General features: G+C 47.9%; 1 protein-coding gene across 3 annotated transcripts; it reads right to left on the bottom strand.

Annotated features, from left to right (window-relative positions):
- On the bottom strand, positions 1–19,271 carry prrx1b (paired related homeobox 1b). Of its 3 annotated transcripts, XM_086224955.1 has the most exons (5): positions 18,552–19,271; positions 11,715–11,890; positions 7,160–7,341; positions 3,352–3,417; positions 1–798 (listed from the first exon to the last, which is right to left on the bottom strand). In XM_086224955.1, exons 1-5 carry the CDS (start codon positions 18,796–18,798, stop codon positions 666–668), a joined length of 804 nt encoding a protein of 267 aa, XP_086081081.1. In that variant the 5' UTR covers positions 18,799–19,271; the 3' UTR covers positions 1–665. The 3 variants fall into 3 exon arrangements, with proteins under 3 accessions (XP_086081081.1, XP_086081082.1, XP_086081083.1); XM_086224956.1 differs by lacking the exon at positions 3,352–3,417 and having other exon boundaries at positions 18,552–19,268; XM_086224957.1 differs by lacking the exon at positions 3,352–3,417 and having other exon boundaries at positions 729–859; positions 18,552–19,269.
- Positions 19,272–23,624: the final 4,353 nt, after the last annotated feature.

The raw sequence follows: 23,624 nt of genomic DNA, 5'->3' as shown, positions 1-23,624 counted from the left end.
TTGCTTCAAATGCGTTTTTATTCATATACAATTTTCTGTTACAAATAAAGGATATCATAGGAAATTACGAGAATCTACTGGTGTTGGATTCAGACATACATGAGCCTCTCCTGTATATTGGACTATTACATGAAAATCAAAATGCGTTGAAAATGTTTGCTTGTCAGTGGTATAAAGAAAAAACAAAAAATATCTTTTTTTAATTGCATAAATGTCAGTAACCGCCCCGTTTTACATGGATGAGGAAGTCTGTCGGTTTGTAGTTGATTTTAAAGAAGAAAAAAAGTTGATTGATCCCAAATTTCTTGGTGTGATTTTGTCCAACACCACAGCCAAAGGGCAGAAGGAATTCCACATAGTCCGTACATGAGTCTCCGTGCTGTCGCAAATCTTTTCAGATAAAAAAATAAAGGCAAAAAAAAAAGATCTTTTAAAAAAACTCGGCCTCCATTTCAGTCACAGTCACAAATGTAAAACTATGCGGATATTCGGTTACAGCGTCCAATCGGGTACAAACAAACAACAGCTCCGGCGGCGTGGAGACAAATCCTCCCGTCACTGGATGTCCAACGTTTTGCATATAAGGAGAGGAAGCTCCAGGTAAGGTGAGATGATCCCAGCGGCGCTCCCTCCTCTCCCCCCTCCCCTCCCCCTTCCCTCCCCGCTCAGTTGACCGTGGGCACCTGGTTCAAGCTGTACTCCTTAGCTTTGAGCCGCAGGTTAGCGATGCTGTTGGCCATGTTCATTCCCTGGGACGTGTTGGTGTTGGAGCAGGTGGGGGGGTAGGTCGCCATGGCGCTGCGAGACAAGAGGACGAGAGAGGTTACGTCACCTGCAGAAGCATCAGAATGAGCTGCAGCTGCGGAAAGACAGAAATGACGTGAAAATATTCAGAACAAAGTTTTACTGCAAATAGAATATTTACAAATGTACTCGTGCAAGTCCAAAACTTTCCTTCGTGTATCCACAACTCTTATTTTGGATACGTTTTCATTCAGGCTTATGAGGGCTCGTGTCAGGGGCAGAGGTCGTCCCGTTCAGTTCAGTTCGCTAAGATGTGAACCTCTACGAATGAGAGGCACCGACCTGAGACCAGGCTGCTTATGCATGAACATTCATCCACGATGACGGTCGCATGTTTCCAGTCTGGTTCAGGCGCTCAGGCATGTAGCGTGTGCATGTAATCTTGGTCGGAGCGAACTGAGCTAACCAGGAAGTAGCAGCGACCCGTTTAACGGCGATCGCTGCAGAGACCCAGAGGACCTCTGAGGCCATCGGAGGCGTTTGTGTCTCTGGTATCAGAATCAGAACCACTGGAGCTGTTGGCCAGTGTCCATGGTCAGAACGGAAGTGTGTGTCACAGCCAAAGCCACGCCCACTAGGTGAAGCCCCGCCTACTTGATGCAAAAGTTTGGATTTGCATGAACACACTTGATCATGAATGTATTTCACCTGCAGTAGACATCTTTTAGTGTAGTATTCTTATTGTTAACCCTCCTGTGTGCTTCAGCAGTACAAATACTACAGTAACTCTACCTGAAGGATCACAGCCAGTGTTTTTTTGCAAGTTTTACCTCAACGGCACTCCAGTACTTCAGTAAGTTCAAGCGTCTTACTGCCTTTTTGTTTTGAGTGTCTCATGTTGAACGACACACACAGCCCTGTCACAAGTCCCGTCCTGAGTGCTTTGCTCCCCGCGTGTGTTGACTGGGACGGCGGCAGCTGGCGCTCCAACCTGATCTCAACCTAATCTGACAGATGTTGGCGGCCGGCTCGGCGTGATGGCTGCATCAATCTGACCAATCTTCCTTGTACTCGTGTCTGCGACTGAACAGTGTTGTATTAAAACCTTAAAACACAACACGAGAAATGTCTTTAAAGCGGCGTGTTCCTGACATGCACTCCTCACGGCGGCGCCGGTGCCCAGCCTGCAAACGCAGCTTGCAGGTTTGCTCCTACACAGACGCACAGGCTCCATCGGAGCTGTCAGTCACTCCTCCCGTCTGTTTCTCAGGTCCATCAGGCGGTGATCGATGCGTCCGGGGTGCGTCTCCTCGTCAGGTCGCAGTCATCGTACATTTGTAGTCATTGGACTTTTAACAGGTTGGTATTTTCAACTCTTTTCCTTTGCCAGGACTGCCTGACCTGTTCCATGATCACATTCTCACACAAATCTTCTCTGGCGCGTTGTTGCTCTTTGTTCTGGATGCTCTCTGGCTTCTGTCATAAGCTGGTTCAGGGCTGTTGGCGTGGACGAGCTTCGCTTAGCTCATCATCTTCCTGTCAGACTTCGTTGTCATGGCGTCGCCCTGCTCTTGTTTCTGATCAGGCGCAGGGCGACGCCCCCTCTCTTCCATTCCGTCCGTCTGTGTCGGTTCTTTCCAGCTTGGACGTTAACGAGCATCCAGGATCACTTTGTTGGAGCACATAAATGATTTGCAGGTGCTGAGAACATTTGTCTGCACCAAACAACAAAAATGATCCGCACACTTTTATGTCGTTCCAGATTCTTCATCCTTTTGTTGTCAACATGAAAAACAACTGAATGTGGGGAAGAACTGGGACGTCCCACTTCTTTAAGGAGAGTTTCATTCATCTGTGATCAACAAGTCCTGCAACCCAAGCGGCCGCCTGACTTCCGATGCTCCGATAGGAGCCACAAACACGTTTCCCTCACGTCCTCGGCGGCGGCGGAAGAGTCGCCAGGCACTGCAGCTTCCAAAAAGGTTGTAGAATCGTGTTTTAAGACGCGGCGGCGCTCGGTGGAGGTCCGGTTAGGGTTCACTGCTGTCATGTTTAGGTGACAATTTTGGTGCAGTGTAAGTTTCAGTCTTAAAGTGAGGGTTCACCCTGAAAGACTCTTTGACCTCTCGCGCTCACGAATGGCTGTCCTGGCTCTCAGACAGTTCCCCTCCGGCACTACACCAGTGGCAGCACTGACGGGGGCTGACGGCTGACGAGTGATCGAGCTGTGGATTATTGATCCCAGCTGGATTGAGGAGACCTGGGGGATGAGACTGCACCCGGAGAGTTCAAAGCGTGATGTCATCTTAGTCTCCTCCCTCCCGTCATTTAGGTTGGTTTTTGTTGTCGCTGAGAACTTTGTTCCAAGACAACCCAGCTAACGTTCACTCCCTCTCACCCTGCAGCATTTTGTGCTGACATCATGAATGGACGTAAACAGAAAATTGACAAGAATGCACAAAAACACTGGCGTGGTCCTTTAAAGGCAAGGAGACAAGTTAGCTGCAAAATGAGATATTCACACATCGGAAAGACAAATGGAACAAATGAAAGTCATGCTAAGAAAGACAAGAAAAGAGAAGTAGATGTAGTAAAGTGAAAGCGTACTTGTTCTCTGAGGGCAGCATTTTCTGTGGCACTCGCACCGGCCCCCCCTCCGGCATCGGATACCAGCTTAAGAATAATATACAATGAAGTGTTAGCACCACATTAGCGTGTTCCACATAGCATTATTCCTGCTTGAGACCAGATTTCCCTCGCTGCTATGTGTCCGGCCAAGAAGCCCTCAGAGATGTTTGGGCTGCGGCCGCAGAGGTTTGACATTTTATACCAAGTTTCATAGCGGAGGATTACAGTAAATCATGACCAATGAAACCAGAGTCACAAAAAATGTTGCCCAGTAGAGCTCGCTCTGTGTGTGTGTGTGTGTGTGTGTGTGTGTGTGTGTGTGTGTGTGTAGCGTTCATTATCTGGTGTAGTGTAGCAGAGAGGGGTCGCAGGGGTCAGCAGTGGATTTAATACGGTTTGTTTTCACATTATCACTTCGTCAGGAGGGTCGCGGGATCTGGCCCCACCCCCCTGACGCTGACAGAGGGGAGCGTCGGGGGAGAGGGCGAGGAGAGCCCTGTTTTGATTCACACGATTAGTCTGGAGCTCGATGCGAGCGGGACGGGACGGATCTATATGGAGCGGAGAAGAATGTGGACGAGGCAGGCGGAGGGAGCAGAGCGACGCAGGAGAAGAACAGCAAAGCTTCCTCTTCACGCTCAGAAGTAAATCCTGCTCTCAGACAGTGTGTCACGAAACCGTCGGACACAATTCATCAACCAGCGGCGTTCCGTTTTAACCCTCTGAAGCTCAAAGCCCACTTAGACCGACTCGTTTCCCATCCCAGCCAGAGCGCATCTGATTACCACCTCTCCAACGGTCCTTGAAGGGGTCAAACATTCGCGTCTGTCCGGACATCTAAAATGTAAACGTGCGCGTGTGTTGACTGATTCCTCCTTTGACATGTGGCAACGCTGCCGTATCACCGCGGCTCGGCTGTTTTCTAGAAACTCGTAAGATTTCTGTCTTGATGGGGAAATTAAATTATTTCATAATCTTGTTTTACTTGTCTTTTTGTAAAATTTAGCAAAAAAACAAAGAAAAACAGAACATCAACACTGTGATGCAGCTATGATGTCATGATCCACTCAGCTGGGACCAACCTGTCATGTGACAAAGACTTCCTCAAAGTTGTTCTGAATCGCAGAAAAAAACATGCACTTTTAGGTTTTTTCATCACATATTTTTCATTTTTGTAACACAGATTATTTTTATATTTGTATACACACACACACACATACATACATATATGTGTGTGTGTGTGCATATATATAAATAAAATAATTATTTCCATATTGCACTACCACACCGCTGCAAGACACATTACTAGTTTATTTTGATGTGAGATGATTAACTCTTGCATTCTCCACATTGAACTTGAATCTATATATATATATATATATATATATATATATATATATATATACATACACATATGTATTATATATGTGTGTGTTTATATATATATATATATATACACACACACACACATATTATTATATATGTGTATGTATATATATATATAAAAATATATACACACATATATATGTACATATATATTTACAAATATGTACATATATAAATATATAAATATATGTGTATATATATAAATATAAAATTTAAAAATATTCGTGTGTATTTATATTTACCCACCTATATGTAGACATAATACATATATATAAAATATTTGTGTATATACACATATATATATATATACACACACACACACACACACACAAACACACAAAATATGTATATATGTGAATGCGTATGAATGTATGTATAAACACACACACATATGTGTGTTTTTTGTCCCCATCTTATTCTATTTTTGTATTTTCTGTGTGGATGCTACACTTTCAGGCGGGTCGGCGCTTCATTAAATCCAAGCGTGTGATTTAATTCCAGCTCTGTGCCACCAAACAACCACCGGCTCGTTCAGGTCCAGAGAGGTAAACCCTGTTAATACGTTGGGATTTTTAATTTTGCTCCCATCTAAAACTGATTTATGGCATCGTAACTCTGCTCTGCTGCAGGGGTTCCCAGACTTCTCTGTGGACCCCCAGAGTCTGGTGACCCCCTCTGTCCCTGGAGGTGAGTGTACACACACACACACACACACACACACACACACACACACACACACACAAAGAGCCAAAAAAGGTGATTCAAAATTCAGCCGTTATTGTTCCAGTCGTTACAGAACTATTTTTTTTTCTTTAGGATCAATGAAGCCTTTTTTTCTCCGATCTTTTTATTAAGTCTGGAAATTGGCTCGTGACCCCCGTCTACGTCTGACGACCCCCCAAGGGGACCTGACTCCCTACTTTGGGAACCCCTCCTTGGCTGGGGGACTTTGCGCTACGCCGCCACCGTCAGTGAGACGTGACGGCAGCAGAGAGCAGGAGGTGTTGTGGGCTGCAGAGCTTCGGAGGGTTAAACGCTGCGGTCAAACTCATTTTCACTAAAACAGCTGGTGGAGTTCATCATGGCCGCTCCTGTAAACGTCATTAAAAACACCAACTCGTAAAAATGTGCGAAAGAATGTAGCGGAGGATCTGGTCAAAGTCTGCGTTCCCAACAATCTCCCATATGTTACGTAATAATGGCGAGTGATTTGATCGAGTCATAAATCCTGCATGTGCGCAAAGCGACTGCTCTTCATTCTGCTTTTCATGCAAGACACCAAACATTAGATATTTCAATCATCTGCGGGTTCGGTCACCAAAAATACAGTTCTGGGAAGCATAAAACCCGAAACCACAATGAGAGCCGAGCATGTGATTTACTTTCACATTTTGTATTTAAAGGTTCAAATTTAGTGAGTCAGCTTGGCTCGTTTCAACTCTGCTGTGAAAGCGATCGTAACGTGATGTCATAGCAGAAAATACTCCTGTAAACACCAAATCAGCTGCTTCTCTTCGGCGAAGTCCCTGATGCCGCACACCTGACACTGCTCTGAGAGCAGCATGTGAAGAAGAGACACGTCCAGGTTCATGCCAGCGAGTGTCAGTCTTTGTCTCGTGGCAGCGAAGGAGAGACGGGAAGACGAGAGTGGAGACGCCGGCCGTCAGAAACACGCCGTGAATAAAAACCTCAGTATTTCCCTCTCAGGGAGCTGGAGGGACATTATTCAGAATGACTGTGCATGTGCATGTACTTTCCTGCTCACACATGAAACCATTCACAGCACGCACACACAAGTCCAACACTTCTACACACGCAAATTACACGCTCACGTGTGCAAATGAAAAACAGACAAAAACTATCAGTCACATACTGAAAACACACGAGATGTGTGCTTCTAAACAGTTTGGAAGGTCTCCGCCACGTCCTGCACGCACGTCCTCTCACATACACACCTGCTGGCCTACCGGTACGTCTATGATACAAGTACATGAAATAATTAGGACAAAAGCTGGGGAGTCCTGTGGGAAGGTGGGCAGCAGAGTGGACTCCCTTCCTGAGGTCTAATGTTCTTCAGCAGATAAATCAATTCAGCCTTGACAAACAACGCAAGAAAGACAACAAAGAACGAAATCACTGACAAAGTAAAGACAAAAGCTGAGCGGCCGAGTGAAGACGGGATGAGGACGAGAGGATCAGCTGAGCTCAGAATCACTCCGAGGATCAGAGGAGCAACTATGAGGAATATGTGCAGGTGGACGAGCAGGAAATGAAACAATAACACTGTGTGTGTGTGTGTGTGTGTGTGTGTGTGTGTGTGTGTGTGTGTGTGTGTGTCCTGAGATGCTAGCTGACTTAGATTTGGCTGTACATCGGGTGTTTCTGGGTGTGTGAGGTCTACCTGTAGGGGGCAGCGCTGCCCCAGGACAGGTAGTCGTTGGGGCGCGGTGCGGGCCGCGGTACGATGGGCTGCTCCACGGCCGTCACATCTCCTGAGTAGGACTTGAGGAGGGAAGCGTTTTTGCTGGCCAGCATGGCGCGCTCATTGCGGCGGAACTTAGCCCTCCTGTTCTGAAACCAAACCTGCAATGACACCAACAACCAGTCACTCCCAGAGCGCCTGACCCCACTCAGCCAGCAGCGCAGGAGCGGCCGTCTCATCCGCCCAGCAGGAGCGACCCAGACGGCCCGAGCTGCTGGAGCCGCCATTATGAACGATGAAATACCAGCTTTTAACTTCAACTTTTCCTCTGATGCTAAAAATCTGATGCTAATTTGAGTTTTCAAAACTTGCGGCTGATTTATTTCCGTTCCATCAAGTAATAACTTACACAAGGACTCGAGCATTCAGGCTCAAGTGTTTATCCACCATTTCAGAGAGGCAACAGTCACGACGGAGAACGCCGCGGTGGAGCTGTGATGTAAACGCGTGTCGACACTTATTTCCAGAGGATGGAGATGAATGTCAGTTGCTGAGTAAACAGGTTCTTGCACCCTTGGGCAGGTTTTGAGGGTTTGAAAGTTTAATTAACATTAAATTGTCATGTTTATGGAAACTCCGTGTTTTCTGTTGCGGTCTTCGAAGGTCAAAGATGTGATATCTAACCCTCGGAACACCTCAGACTTTCCAGAGAACCCCGAGTGCATCAGGCTGAAGTTTCGACTCTCGACGGGCCTCAGAATCGTTTGGCCGTTTCCACTAATCCTGCTGCTTCAAATGATACTTCAACGCAAAAGAGTACTTTTCCTTTCGAGGGTTGGCCCTTCCACTCCCAGCGATGCTTCTCCGTCCTGCAGGACGTCTTGGTAAGTTGGACTCATTTGTGTGAGTCCCAGTAACCCTGAGGCAGGACTGTTCTAGTGAGTGGCAGTGGATCCCTGATCCTCCGTCTGGATGGAGTCGACCTGGATTCTACCAGACAACCCGGAGAGTTTGTTAACAGACATTTCTGAACAGTTTAGCTGCTGTTAGCCGTCAGTCTCCGTTAGCTTCAAGCTAAATAAACATGGCTGGCTCCTCCTGCATTCTGGGGTCTGGGCTGACGTTGATTACGACAATGAGTGAGCAGCTGGAAGGTCAAATACACTTCTTAGGTGAAGCACCACCATCACACTGCAGGATTTCACATCACCTCAGTAAACGGAAACGGACCCCCCCCCCCCGACCCCACACTTCCGGACGAACGTGAAGACCCAGAGGGCGCGACATCAACATGCTCCTCTACACAGGAACGTCAGCTCGTATCTAGACGGCTGTCTCCGTAAATTCTTTCTCAGTCTCTCAAGATGCACACACACACACACACACACACAAAAACTTCGATCCATCACCCCCCCCCCCACCCCCACCGAACAGATGATGATGAGACTCGGGGGGGCGCTGGTGTTGTTCCTCGCTGTGAAATCATATCCATTATTAGATGCTGCGGGCGCTCGCGGGGCCTCGCTGACGCACAGCCTCAGGAATGAGCCCAAAGACTCTTTTATCAAAGGATTTCTGCATGGCGCTCTGCTCCACATTAATCACAGATGTGCTCCACCATTTCCTCTCTCCCCTCTGCCCACAGCACAAATACTCGCTCTGGTGTTGAAAGGGAGGCCAGAGGACGGAGAGAGGAGTCCGTGTAGATTTGTGTGTAAGCACACGGAATGTACTTCTTACGCCGTTCATACATAATTCATGTCACTGTTAAAAAAAAGTGCAGCCAAAAGCTTTAGAACAATGACTGCATTAACTTTTCTGTTCTCTCGTTCTCAGTCCCGCTCCCACAGCTGCAGCTTCACCACCACGAACAAACCCACAGTTTGTAAAAACCTTTAATTGCATTAAACCTTAGCACAAACAATATTTTTACCCTGAAATTTGCCTGTCAGAAAACCTCCTCCTCTTCAAGGTTGGACTTGGTGTTTCACACCCGATGGAGTCTGTGGCGACATACTGAGCATGCTCAGTGGACAAAATAATTTCATCGTGTGGCTGCTCTGGACTCCGTCTGTTATCGGACCAAATGAATCAAATTCTGAGAGCAATTCAAAAGCTTCACCCACACAGATTGGAGATTTTCCGAGGAATTTTGTCTCTCAGGACACCAACTCTTCTAATTGGTGGAGCTTCTTGGGACTGAGAGGCAAAACCTTTTTTTTTACATTTCTAATACAAAGCAGCAGGTCCTGCATTTTCTGCTCAGGACCCTCAAACACACTCCAACACAGTTCCTCAGGATCTCAGCAGCAGCAGGCAGAGAAGCTTCAGACCTGAGTACCGACGGCTGGAAATGGTCATCAACATCCAGAAAAACACAGAATGACGGTGCGTCCATGAGTCACCCTCAACCTAAACCCTCACGGGCCTCATGAAGATACAAACCCAACCAATACTTCACCCAACAAGTGTATTCTGCCTTTCAAGTACTCACAAACATTCTTGAGCTTGAACATTTTTCCCTCCCTATTCAATGCAGAGAGAGCCGGCCACATCCGTTTAGCTTGAAGCTAATGGAGACAGACCGTCATCCCCCTCCCGTCTCATCCACGTCCTCTGATCCAGAACTGGAAGAGTTCTGGTTCTGTACCCTGCAGCACTGAGATCAGCTCACGCACTCGGTGGAACCAACTGAACCAGACGTGTTCTAGTTGGTTGGTTTTGGTGAGTTTGTTGCTTTTGTTAGAAGTCAGTCCCCATTAGCTTCAAGCTAAAAGCATGTAACAGGTGTTGTCTTCATTCTGGAGTCACTGGGAAGGCACGCAGGAGGGACAACAGCCTCTGTGGTGAATTATTGGAAGAAAAATGACTTTTTTAGGGTGAAACTTCCCTGTCAGGCTCGGGTGGGATCCTGGCTGTGAATGAAGGCTGTCTTCAGAATCGGGGAGCTCGAGCTGGGGCTCTCGCACTGGACCTGCTCCCTCACTGGCTCACTGAGACAATTCATGGAACAGAGCCATCTTTCATGTTACTGGTTTCACTGGTGCCCTTCCTACAGGGCCAAATGGTTTTGCAAATAATTTTTGTGACACTCAGTACAACGATGCTCCTGACCTACGGCGCACGCGCACAAACATGCAGGGTTTTAGGAAACCGGATAAACCCACATTCCTCGACTGACCCGAATCACATGGGTACAGAAGAAAAGCACAGTGACGCGTCACGGAACCAGGGATTCACACGTCCACCATGACACTTGAACACTGCTTCTAACTGAACAGTCGATGTTCCTGAATCAGCAGATTCACTGATTGATTTGATTTCTGATGAACCCCCACGACTGTTGAAACCAGATTAGAACCGTTTGGTTGGGTGCCCAGCTGGCCGTCATGTGCTGCACACTTGCATCTGGTTTATCAGCGATCTGTAGAAGCGCTCAGGAAATTATGCGTCATTACATCCACTTTTCTGATCAGCTGCAGCCCTCTCGGGAGTCCTCACCATCAGCAACGATGTCATAGATCACGGAGAGACGATGGATGCAGAGAACTTCTTATCGGTTCTTCTTAAATTTCTTAATAGGGAATGTAAACATGCTAATGGGCCGTGATAGCGATCGGCTGCAAAGAGCTAACAGAAGATGTTTGTCCTGTTTGTGTGACCTCCAGAAAAACTCTCAGGAAACGGCTCATTTCAGCTTTTCACAGCTGCAGATTAGATCAATAAATCATGAATCCTTTCATAACCTGAGAACCCCCCCCACCCCCTGAATTTTCTTCATGAGCTGATGAAGTGAAATTTGTACTGTCTATGAAATATCACTTCACCCAAACTTGTATTTCACATTTCAAGTACTCAGAAAAAGCCTTGACTGACATTCCCCGACTGCGTTACTTCTCTGATGCAGGAAGAGCCAGCTACGTATATTTAGCTTAAAGCTAACAGAGGCTGTTGGCTAACAGCACCAAAATCATCTGTTTACAAACTCTCACCTTCTTCATCCGGTCGTAGCTCAGTGACCCACAAGCACGCTGGCAGTAAACTAAACTACAAAACGTCTGGAGCGTCGCTCATTTGTGACTGAAGGGTCCTAGTTAGTTGACTCAAGTTAACTAGTTTGTTCTTATCATGGATGAAAGGATGGATGGGAGGGTGGGCGGATGTGTGGGTGGAATTATGAACCGTGAACTTGAAGGAGTTTGTTTCATGCGCGACCTGCTGCTCTTGGAAAGTGCAGCACTGGCGTGGAGCAGCAGCTCCTCCTGCCTGTAAGACTCCATCCAGGGCTAAGAAAAAGCTCTGATGATGCGTGACAGCTCATTTATGAGTACGAATATTTCATGAATGAGGCCAAATTCTTTGGTCGCTTGATTTGATAAAAATAAGTCTAAAAAAAAATGACGTGATTGATGATTTTCTGTCAACAACTTTTGACCAGGTCTGAATTTGGTTCATGAGGACAACAAACCAGATTCTAGAGGATGAAGAAGGTGAAGAAGGGGAAGAAGGGGAGTAGTGCCGTCCCTGTCCATACCTGGACTCTGGCCTCGGTGAGGTTGACCCGGCGGGCCAGGTCCTCGCGGACGAAGGCGTCAGGGTAATGCGTCCTCTCAAACACCCGCTCCAGCGCCTGCAGCTGGCTGCTGTTGAAGGTGGTCCTGTTCCTGCGCTGCTTCCTCTTCTTCTTCTCCTCCGTGTTCATCTGTTCATCTACGGGGAGGAGACGAGGAGGGAGGAGGGATTAGAGGCCAGAGCACATCAGAGTTAATGAGAAGTAGCAAGTGCAGGCGGATCTACCAGCAGAAGTTCAACTACAGGAGGTTTTATGTGTTTGGTCGTGTTTCGGTGCGCCACAGTAGCCGAGACGAAGACCACATGACTGCAGCTCGGCTCCGGCAGTCAGACCTTCTTCGCTCTGCAGTCGTTTCCTGAAATGTCGTAACAGTTGCTCTCAAATAAAGCCTCCAGCGTCAGAGGGACTGTATTGGCTCCAGCTTTATCGTTCAGATTCATCTGCAATGAGAAGTCTGCTAAGATGGAAAGTGATGATGATTCCAAACTACTGGATCCATACTGACTCTGCGGCGACGCCTACTGGTCAGAGCCAGTTCAGGACGGACGCTGGCGTCCACAAAAGACATCAATCCCAAAACACTTCATGAAGGTCGGCGGGGGTCTAGTTTCCAGGAGGTATGAGCTCATTTTTGCTCCGACGTTCTGCCCTCACTACACAAAACCACCAGTACCCCTGGGTTAGCTAGCTAGTTAGCAACCTACACGCCGAACAGACGTAGTCGGTTCAACAAGGCAGGTGTGCTGGGTTAATCCAGTCATAACTGTAGGGTTCACCACAAATATGAGAACATGAGCACGTTGACTCTGTTTGCCCTCAACTTTAATTTGCAGGTCACCATCACTGCTTCCAGCACCGCCCACAAAGATCATGATTGGGTTACAGAAGTACAAACGACACCAGGACGGGTCCCCTGACTACATGAGACGACGTCACCGCATACATCACGGTCTGGTTAAAGTCCTAACTGCGAAAAGTCACACAATTTTGCTTGAGTCATCATGTGGCTCTTCAAAGACAGTGCTGACGCACAGTCGAAGACAGGAAGTGAGTAGAGGCGGCCACTAGAGGGCGTCTGTCACGTCATCGTAGTACAGTTCATCAGCCCAGTGGTTTGACAGATACGGTCATCCATCAGACAGGAAGCTGGCTAAGGAGGTCATCCTGCTGAAAAAGGTCACGTGGCTGTCGTTGATGAAAGCGTTTTCTTTGCCAATGTTCAGGTGTTCTTGTGTTGCAGAGTTTCATGATATTCATCAAACTGGAGTTCCGTCAAAAACACTGGAGAGGAAGGACTTAACAGCTGATGAGGTTCAGCTACCTGAAGCCACTGCTGGGTTCTAATGGGTTCTACTGTGTTCTCCCGGTGACATCACAATGGCCATTACATCAACATCAAACCAAAGATGTCGCTTGTATGACACAAGTCAGCCCACAGCTTAGCTGTTGTTGCCTTGACTCTTGCTGACTGACAAGTCCTTCACTGGAACAACTACAACAGGAACTTCCACTGCACTGCCAGTGACAACTTCCTGTCCCGGTCCCTCCCCTGCCTTCTCGTCCATGTCTTCTTCTTTGCTGTTTATCTGCAGCGCACAAACAACTCGGAGTCTCAGAGACGTCCGTCTGTCGAAGCCAAGCGTCTCACCTCAAGATGAGCACGTTTCCTGACAGAAGACAGGAAGTTGTGTCATGTGAAAGCGTCGTGGTAGAGTGAACTTTAAGAGAAGTTCCCAACACTGATGTTGATGACATCATCACAACCGTTACCCAGCAACGTCTGCGTCAGTCAGAGATAAAGCAGTTCCAGTTTGATCAGGCTGCAGATTCTCACGGCACATCAGCATGGAGACACGTTTCCTGTCCGCCTCTCATCCAAGTGACGAGAAGATGATCAGCAACGTGTCAATCAAACACTCGTCAGGCAGCTGGAGTGAAATCAGGACAGGAGTCGGATCAGAGCGTGAACGGGGCGATCCTCGCTCAGGATGAGTTCAAGTTACTCCAGACTTTATCAACACTGTGTTCCTTGGATCAAGTCCGACCTCCTTCTGGGTTTCAGAGGAAAGAAGCTGCTGGTGCCTTTTTGAAATGTCATTTTTGGATTCGACTCACACGAAATTCACCCCAATTAAGCTGGCGAGGACGCAGAAATCTCAGAGACAATAAATCCACCACTATCTGTAATTTGGGTGAAGTCACCCTCCCGAGAAACGCTGAACCCGGACCAGAATCAAATCAGTGTGTTGGACCGCGACCTGCTGACCAATAAAACAAACATACAAACGAGGAGCCCACGCTCGCCACCGCACGCTCGCACGCCGCCATCCACCTCCACGTCTTCTCTACACGCTAACATGTCCTCCATCTGCGCACGCCGGCGCCCACCTCCAAATCAGGGCGTTCCTGCTCAACCGCAGCACACACACACAAATACAGAGTCATCAGAACCTGCAGTAAAAATACACAGTCAGTCAGAACCTGCAGTATAAATACACCAATTTACAAAGAACACACAGTTACTCTGATTCTGCAGTAGAGATACACAGTTACTCAGAGCCAACAGAATAAACACACACAGTTACACGTCCTGTAGTATAGATACACTAAGTAACTCAGACAACACAGTAGAAATACACTGAGTTACTCTGACCCTGTGGTATAAATACACCAATTTACCCAGAACCTACAATATGAATACACTAAGTTACTCTGAACTTCCAGACCCTGTAGTATAAAAACACCAATGGAACCTGCAATATAAATACACAAAAATATTCAGAGCTATGGTACAAATACACAGTGTTACTGTGAATCTGCAATATAAATACATAAAGTTACTCAGAGCTGACAGTATAAATACACAGTTACTCATATCCGACCGTATGAATACACTGGGTCAGTTACTGTGACCCTGTGGTATAAATACACCAAGATACATGGAACCTACAATATAAATACAGCAAGTTACTCAGAACCTACATTCCAAATACACAGTTACTCAGAACCTGCATTAAAAATACACAGTTACTCAGATCCTTAAGTATAAATACACCAAATGATTCAGAACCTATAGTATGAATACATCGAGTTCCTCTGAACACAGTATATTCATGTTTGTGGTACTGCAGTACTCCTAAGACCGCGTGTCTGTTGGGATGGATGAAAGTACGATAATCTAGCTCGATCCCTCCAGGTTCACCACTGAGAAACTCGGTCTCTTCCATCCTCACTGAGGCGATGCAGGTCAAAGGTCACACTGACCACGGATCTCTAAAAGAGCGACGGCGTTTTCGCGATGGCAAGTTAGCAACGCCGAGTTAGCGACGGCGTTCTGCTGCACTCATAAAAACTAGAGAATATTGGAGGAACTTAACTAATAGAAGGTGACTTTGACTGTCAGAGCTCAAACTCGGTGAGAAACACTGCTGGACTCTGGTGAACACATGAACGTGAACACATGAATGCGTGTATTCATGTGATCCTCAGACCCGTTGCCGTACCGAGGGAACGTTCCTTGTGTTCTTCTTCAAGAAGCAGAACTGTGACCACTGCCAACTGGACACGTAGTATTTGTCCTCTCCCACTTGTGTATTAAAAATCTTGTGCTCGTACTTCCTCTATTTGTACTTCCTTTTGTTGCCCGTCGAAGGACGACGAACGTCAGTTAGCGTCCTTGCTAACAGATTCGCCCTCACGCGCTCTGATAAGAAACAAACCAATGGCAGCAAAGTTTTTATGTTTTTGTACCTTCAATGTTTTTAGCAGTGAAGATTAGAATTTATTCTTCAATAAATCCAACTGTCAGTGACTTCATTATGATTTCATCTTGTTTTTTTGCCTATTCAGGTGTAAGCAAGCGTCTCCTTGCTTCGTCCTGATTGGCCGAGAAACAAAAGTCTAGGACGCGCTGAAGATTTTTAATTCATTTGGAATAAGACAGGAACCCGGCGTGAGAACCGATCGGAAAAAGATGTTCATTTGGTTGTTGTTCTGTCGCTCATATCCTCAGATGAGAAGGATCAGTGCAATTAAATTCTGCCTGGTGTGTGTGTGTGTGTGTGTGTGTGTGTGTGTGTGTGTGTGTGTGTGTGTGTGTGTGTGTGTGTGTGTGTGTGCGTGTACTGATATCTGTTCTCGTGTGAAAATCCAAAGTGGATTTTTTCCTGGGACGCTAAAAGAACCTGGAGACGAGCGCAGGAATCCTCCCCGCTCCAGCGCAGCGGGACAGAAACGTTCTACCACCTCCACCTAAAACCTTTCACTGAATTTTTTTATTTATCGTTTGGAAAATTTTCTCCTCAATTAAAAAAAAAAAAACTCACTTTGTTGATATTTCCTTCTTTTGATTCTGCTGGGTTTGATTCAAGTTTTTAAAGGCCTTTTCACATATTCAAACATTTTTCACCTGCTGAGCCTGTTCACACACACACACACACACACACACACACACACACACACACACACACACACACACACACACACACACACACACACACACACTCCTTCTTCACTCTAAATCCTAAACCTCTCCTCCACCTCAGTTTGCGAGCAGCTCAACTGAAGACATAAAGAAATAAAACACAAGAGGAATTCCAGTTCCAGGTTTAATCTCCTGTTTACTCTGAAGTACTTTCTTTTCTACTCTGTGTTGGAGACAGCAGTATAAATACATATACATATTCTGTAAAACTGCTCTTTGCATCCTACTTTGTTGGTGAATCTTCAGGTTGGATCAGAAACATTTTTAAAAAGTTCCTCCACAACCCGTTGACCTTTGACCCTCACACTCATCTGGAGTGGAGCTGCTCCTGATTTTAGGGTTCTTTTGAACTCTGCTGCTGCAGATTCCATCAGCCCAGACACGATTTTACATCGCTGCTCTGACTTTGCTCCTGAGACCTGACAATCGGTGAAACCAGCAAATCAAAGGTAGGAGAAGTCGCTGCGCTTCTCCAGGTTCTCCTCTCCTCCTCCGCGTGCTTCAGCAGCAGCTCTGGGATCAGCCCCTCCGCCCCGAGCTGCTGCTGAAGCCTGCTGCTCCTCTGACGCGGGCCGCCGCGGCCCGAGGAGACGCGCTTTGACCGCATTCATCGCCGGAGCCTCCGGCTCCCGCCTCAGCGGCCGCCGCTCACCGCGACGCAGCGCCGGCCGTGAAGCCGTGGAAGCCTGACCCCCCCCCCCCCCCCCCCCAATCCTGTCGCTGCTCCTCCACTTATCGACGATAAACCATGACGTCCTCCGAGCAACCGGCAAGCAAATGACTGATTCACATTTAGAAACGCGTTAATCGTTGATGTTCTCTGTTGTAAATAATTCAAATTAATTCAAAATACAATTCTTATCAATTTTATCAATTAAAGATTCGCCTGGTTTTCGGTTTCATCTCCCTTTTTATATTCTGCTCTTTAACGACGCGAAGAAACTAATTTCTCCTGAGAAACACTGAACGCAACTGTTTAATTCTGTTGCATGAAAAAAATATATACATACATATACATATGTACATATATATATATATATATATATATATATACAAATATAGACAAATACATGTGTTCATATAAAAAATTACAGACAGAATTAAAGTATTCATATTTATATAAATATAAAATGATATACAGAAATTTAAAATTATTTAAATATATATAAATAATTTTAAATTTAAATTAAATTTAAATATAAATATGAATACTTTCAGTCTGTTGCATGAAAATTGATATTACAAAGCTGAACGCAGGGCAGATCAAATTCAATCACATGATTAAATAAAAATACCAGCAAAGTCCCGGGAATCTTCGCCTCATGAGCTCATGCATTATTTGACTTTAATGGACTTAATTAATTAGACGGGTTCGACACGTGACACGGCGGCTCTCTGTGGTCCAAAATCAACCAATCAAATAAATCAATCATCAGTGTCGCTTTGAATCAATAATTTTTTTTCTTTCCAAACACCAAGATTTAATCGGAGTGACCACCGCTGCTGCCGCTTTCCACGGAGGCGGGGAAGCCGAAGAGGCTCGTGAGGCCTCGCGAGGCCGCGGCGAGACGGCGAGTCGATAAGAACACCTCCATCACCCCCACCTCCATCATCATCATCGTCGTCATCATCATCACCTTCCTCATCGCCTCAGGAAATCAGCTCTTCTCACTAAATCCGGGAACTTCTGTGGATTCCGCGTGAATCCGCCGATACCCCGTGAGTGGCGCTTTCTCACCGGCGCGCGTGTCACGTGGTTACTTGATTCCTTAATTGCCGCGGCGAGGACACGCGCGCTAATTATGACAAACGAGTGTGAAAGTGTTTGACAGGCCGGAAAGAGCCGAGAATTAACGAGGTGACCCGACCACTTCCTCCCGCGTGCTTTTCTTTTTTAGCCTCTTAAAAAAAATAACAATAACAATAACAGTCATTAAACGTTCCTGTCAAACGCTCGCTGACGCTTACGTGACGTCACCCGCTCCGACGGGGAAGTTCAGCTTGTTTTTCTTTTTTTTTTTAACCACCGCAACGAGGTGCCCGTCATTTGGCGTGATGACGCACTCACGGACCTTTAACTATCCGGGAGACACGCGGAGCGCGTCCCCGCGACATCCAAGTGTTAACGGTGAATTAACGGCCTGCTTGGGGGGGGGGGGGTCGTCAGGGGTGACGCGTGGCCAAAAAAAACTCACTAAAGGGTTCCTTCCACGCACGAGCATGAAAACAAACGCTGGTCATTAGCGCCACATTAGCGCCACTAGCATCTGCGCTGGAGCTCCTCGGGGTGGGGGGGTCGCCAGATCTGGACTTACTCTCCTGCTGGGTGGTGTCGCTCCCGCTGGTCAGCCCCGGGGACTCCAGCATACTCCTGCCCGCCTCCCCGGCGCCGTCGTCCGCCTGCGCGCCCGCCAGGTCCGCGGCCTCCTCCAGGTCCAGCAGGTGGCTGACCGAGAAGTTCTTTTTAGCCTGCAGGTTCTCCAGGCTCGCCGTGATCGGGCTCTCCAGGCGGCTGGGGATCGAGGCTTGCCTGTCCATTACATGAGCATAGCTAGAAGTCATGACGCGAGTGGAAGACGGCGGAGGAAATGGAGCGATGAGGAGGAGGAGAAGAGGAAGAAGAAGAAGAAGTAGAAGAAGAAGAAGAAGTAGATCCGCGCGTCCAGAGCAGTCCGGAGCCCAGGCGGAGAGCGGGGCTGTGAGTCCGAGCAGAGAGCGGGTCCGTTCACATCCAGACGAGCCGCGGAGGCTCCGACGCTCTTCAGCAAAGTTTTCTCCTCGTTCGCTTCCCCCGGTGGCGCGAATCCATCCAGCGGCGGAACCGGAGACACGCCGCTGCTGCTGCCGAGAGCGACTTTCACTCCAGTTTTCACCAAAGTCCCGGAACCGAGCTGTCCTCCCCCCTGGCCGCGTCCCTCTGAGCAGGAAGAGCCGCTGCTGCTGCCGCTGCTGATGACGACCAGATGCGCAGAGCTGTGAGTGTGCGCAAAGTTTGCTCAGCGGCAGCTAGGCGCGGGGAGGCAGGACGTCACCGCCGCGCCTCCAGGCTGTGGCGCCTGTAGTCTCTCTCTCTCTCTCTCTCTCTCTCTCTCTCTCTCTCTCTCTCTCTTCTCTCTCTCTCTTCTGACTAAATGAAAGTTTGCGGGCCCCGCGAGGGCGGACACACAATCGCAGGAGCCCCTAATTACGTGGCAAAGCCTTTTTGCTGACGCTTCACAGCCCCCACCCCAGCTGCCCCCCCCCCCACCTCACCCCCAACACCACCTCCATGTGGGATCAGTGCCGTTGAAAACCGGGTCCAGCTTGTCCCTGGTCCCCGGGCCGGGACACAACTAATCAGTGCCAGTCGGTCCCCCCACAAAGCGGCTGCTCACGGCTGCAGAGAAAGACCAGGGAAGAAGAATCCACCATTTCAAAGTTCCTCCGGTGAAAACATGCTCCCAGTTCCTTTGCTTCAATGTCGGTGCCTCCCAGTTCCACCAGGCCTCACCTCCAGTCAGCTGCAGGAGTCCCAGCAGTCGAGATGTCACACGACTCCTGAGGCAAAACGTGGAAGCTCCCACAGTGGAGCTCGTTAGCTCCCCTCAAGATGGAGGACAACATGGGGTCAGAGTTCTATCTGGAGGACTCGTGGTCTCCGGGTCCTCTTCAGCACACGAGAAGAAGACGTTTGGACGTTTTGCTCTCAGACTTTACAGTCAAGTAGAACCTTGATGTTCCCCGGTGGAGCACTTAGTTGGACAGAAGTAAGACAACACAGGAAACCCAGGAACTATCAAGAACTAATAAAGATAAAAACAACTTTTACACGCAAACAGGGGGAAAACTATGTGACCGCGGTGTAGTTCCTACATAGGCTACCGTTAGCTTAGCACTGCTAACTGTAGCATCCAGGCTTCCAGCATCATCAGAGGGTTCATTAGTGAAGATGATCTTGATGAACTGAACCTGGAAGATCATCAACTTCTGTTCACCAGAGCTGATTTACTGGTTCAATCACCACAATCACATGGAGCGAGCCTATTGGCTGCTGGGGGAGGAGCCAGGAGATGACCACATCCTGTTGGGGGGGGGGGGACCAGGAGATGACCACTTCCTGTTGGACTACAAACACATCATCCTGGACGGGACCACTTCCTGTTGGACTACAAACACATCATCCTGGACGGGACCACTTCCCGTTGGACTACAAACACATCATCCCAGACAGGACCACTTCCCGTTGGACTACAAACACATCATCCCAGACAGGACCACAAACACATCATCCCAGACAGGACCACTTACTGTTGGACTACAAACATACATCATCCTGGACGGGACCACTTCCTGTTAGACTACAAACACATCATCCCAGACAGGACCACTTCCTGTTGGACGACAAACATACATCATCCTGGACGGGACCACTTCCTGTTGGACTACAAACACATCATCCCAGACAGGACCACTTCCTGTTGGACTACAAACACATCATCCCGGACAGGACCACTTCCTGTTGGACTACAAACACATCATCCCAGACAGGACCACTTCCTGTTGGACTACAAACACATCATCCCGGACAGGACCACTTCCTGTTGGACGACAAACACATCATCCTGGACGGGACCACTTCCTGTTGGACTACAAACATAATGGAGCTTCATCATATTACAGCTTTTGCTCGCTGCTGAAACTTTAATTAGAAATGTTTTTTATGTTCAAAAACAAAGAGATTAAATAGATCAACTGCAAAACACACAACGCCCACATCTGGCGAGCAGGCTGAGTTTTCTGGTCGTGTGTAAATGGCTGAAAATAGTTTTATAAAGAAAACTCCAGACACAGAAACTTGTGTTCATCATGAAAGGACACAAAAGGAGACAATTAAACTGAAGACTCACCAAACGTTCAAAGATGCTATCTGGCTTTCTTGTGGACAGGCGATGCTACATCCCTCCTTGTACCATGCAGTTGATGGAGCTGGTGGTGTTGATGGAGTTGGAGTTGATGGAGCCGATGAAGTTGGAGTTGAATGGACCCGATGGAGCCGATGGAGTTGATGGAGCCGATGGAGTTGATGGAGCCGATGGAGCCGATGGAGTTGATGGAGTTGGAGTTGAATGGAGCCGATGGAGTTGATGGAGCCGATGGAGTTGATGGAGCCGATGAAGTTGGAGTTGAATGGAGCCGATGGAGTTGGAGTTGATGGAGCCGATGGAGTTGATGGAGCCGATGAAGTTGGAGTTGAATGGAGCCGATGGAGCCGATGGAGTTGGAGTTGATGGAGCCGATGGAGCCGATGGAGTTGATGGAGCCGATGGAGTTGATGGAGCCGATGGAGTTGATGGAGCCGATGGAGCCGATGGAGTTGATGGAGTTGGAGTTGAATGGAGCCGATGGAGTTGATGGAGCCGATGGAGTTGATGGAGCCGATGAAGTTGGAGTTGAATGGAGCCGATGGAGTTGGAGTTGATGGAGCCGATGGAGCCGATGGAGTTGATGGAGCCGATGAAGTTGGAGTTGAATGGAGCCGATGGAGCCGATGGAGTTGGAGTTGATGGAGCCGATGGAGCCGATGGAGTTGGAGTTGATGGAGCCGATGGAGCCGATGGAGTTGATGGAGCCGATGGAGTTGGAGTTGAATGGAGCCGATGGAGTTGATGGAGCCGATGGAGCCGATGGAGTTGATGGAGCCGATGGAGTTGGAGTTGAATGGAGCCGATGGAGTTGAATGGAGCCGATGGAGTTGATGGAGCCGATGGAGTTGATGGAGCCGATGGAGTTGGAATTGAATGGAGCCGATGGAGCTGGAGTTGAATGGAGCCGATGGAGCCGATGGAGTTGATGGAGCCGATGGAGTTGGAATTGAATGGAGCCGATGGAGTTGGAGTTGAATGGAGCCGATGGAGCCGATGGAGTTGATGGAGCCGATGGAGTTGGAGTTGAATGGAGCCGATGGAGTTGGAGTTGAATGGAGCCGATGGAGTTGAATGGAGCCGCGTTTCACCTCTGAAACATCACATAAACAGGTGTCAGTCCTCACTGAAACTATGCTGGGTGAGTCCATCGTAATTGGCCGCAAAGAGGAACCAGCTAGCTAGCTAATTGTTTGTAGCAGTCAACGAGACTCAGTCCCGCTAACTTGAGAGAGGATCAAATGATTTCATCTCACCAAGAGTGACAGTTCCTACTGAGTTTCTACTGCACGGACAAACTGGCTGGACACACTGATACCAATTATGTGTCCTAGGAGTCAAAATGGTGGTAAAGACAGGACACTGTGTTGTATCAGAGGGGCGGAACCAAGGACACGCATGCGTACGTCTGAACAATCCCCCAAATAATCATACAACAATGAACAGCGGTCATAGTGGATCCAGTCAAAAAGCCAACGTCATATCCAGTCATAGTGGATCCCATGATGGATCCAGTCATAGTGGATCTCATAACGAATCAAGCTGCAGTTGATCCAGTTGTAGTGGATCCAGTTGGACAATGAAATGGATGCCAACATTTTTCCCAGCCGTCCTCTAACAGTATTACAGCCCTCCACACTGATTGGTTGGAAGCACTCCTCCAAACCTGTAGATGGCGCTGCTGATATTTGGGTGCACATTGGTTTCTAACACAAACCAGGAAGTAACTGGACATCAAGACCGGCGCGTCACAGCAGGTTGTAGTTTAAGTTCTGTTTTGAATTTTCGAGGTAATTATCCAGCGTACTGCAGTACATAGTCTTATATCACAGTACTCATGATGTGGACTGTGAGGTCCGAGCCTCAGGGTGTTGTGGAGCTCTGATTTTTTTTGGGGGGGGGGGGGGTTGGGAGTTTGTGTGTGTAAACCTGATCAGACCACAAGGACACTGTGTTGTATCAGAGGAGCGGAACCAAGGACACCCATGCGAACGTCTGAACGACGGCTGAGGAGTTGAACAAAAATGTTTGAGGCATGAAACCTTCTGACTTCAGTGTCCGACCACAAAGGCGCCGAAATGTTGGCGAAGGTAAACATTTGTAAGAATCTGCACCGGCTGCATGACTCAGATCTGCCCCAACATTTCCGGGGTTCTTGCTACGCCCCTCCAGCGAATCCACCCCTCCACGTAGTGTTTACGCCATCGCAGGAATAAGCAACATGTCTTCTAGAGTTAAAGTTAATGAGAGTTCATGAAAGAATGAAGGTCCCCGAGCCTGGAATGAAAACTGGGTCCTGGACGCTTCAGGTTTGTTGGAATTTTCATGATTAAAATGGCACGAAGAGAGAAGAGTAATACCCCCCCCTCCCCCGCAGCGGAGAAGACGTATAAAGTGTCCGACTAGAATGAAGGAGCTGCTTCTGAAGTGCAGGTTAGCTGGATGAGAGAGGAGGTGGGGCGATGGGGAGGAATGAAGGGATGAGTG

Source organism: Aulostomus chinensis, chromosome 14, assembly GCF_037954235.1.
Source record: "Aulostomus chinensis isolate RoL2024-O1b breed Wild chromosome 14, RoL_Achi_v1.0, whole genome shotgun sequence".
NCBI lineage: Eukaryota > Metazoa > Chordata > Actinopteri > Syngnathiformes > Aulostomidae > Aulostomus > Aulostomus chinensis.
This window is presented reverse-complemented; position numbering and strand designations above follow the sequence as displayed.

Excerpts from the sequence above, each read along its gene's own strand:
- prrx1b (XM_086224955.1), bottom strand. The coding sequence starts at position 18,798 with ATGACTTCTAGCTATGCTCATGTAATGGACAGGCAAGCCTCGATCCCC. Across the intron at positions 11,891-18,551 it reads CGACACCACCCAGCAGGAGA|ATGAACAGATGAACACGGAG; the intron begins GTAAGTCCAGAT and ends TCCTCCCCGTAG. Across the intron at positions 799-3,351 it reads ATGCTGCCCTCAGAGAACAA|CGCCATGGCGACCTACCCCC; the intron begins GTACGCTTTCAC and ends CTTGTCTCGCAG.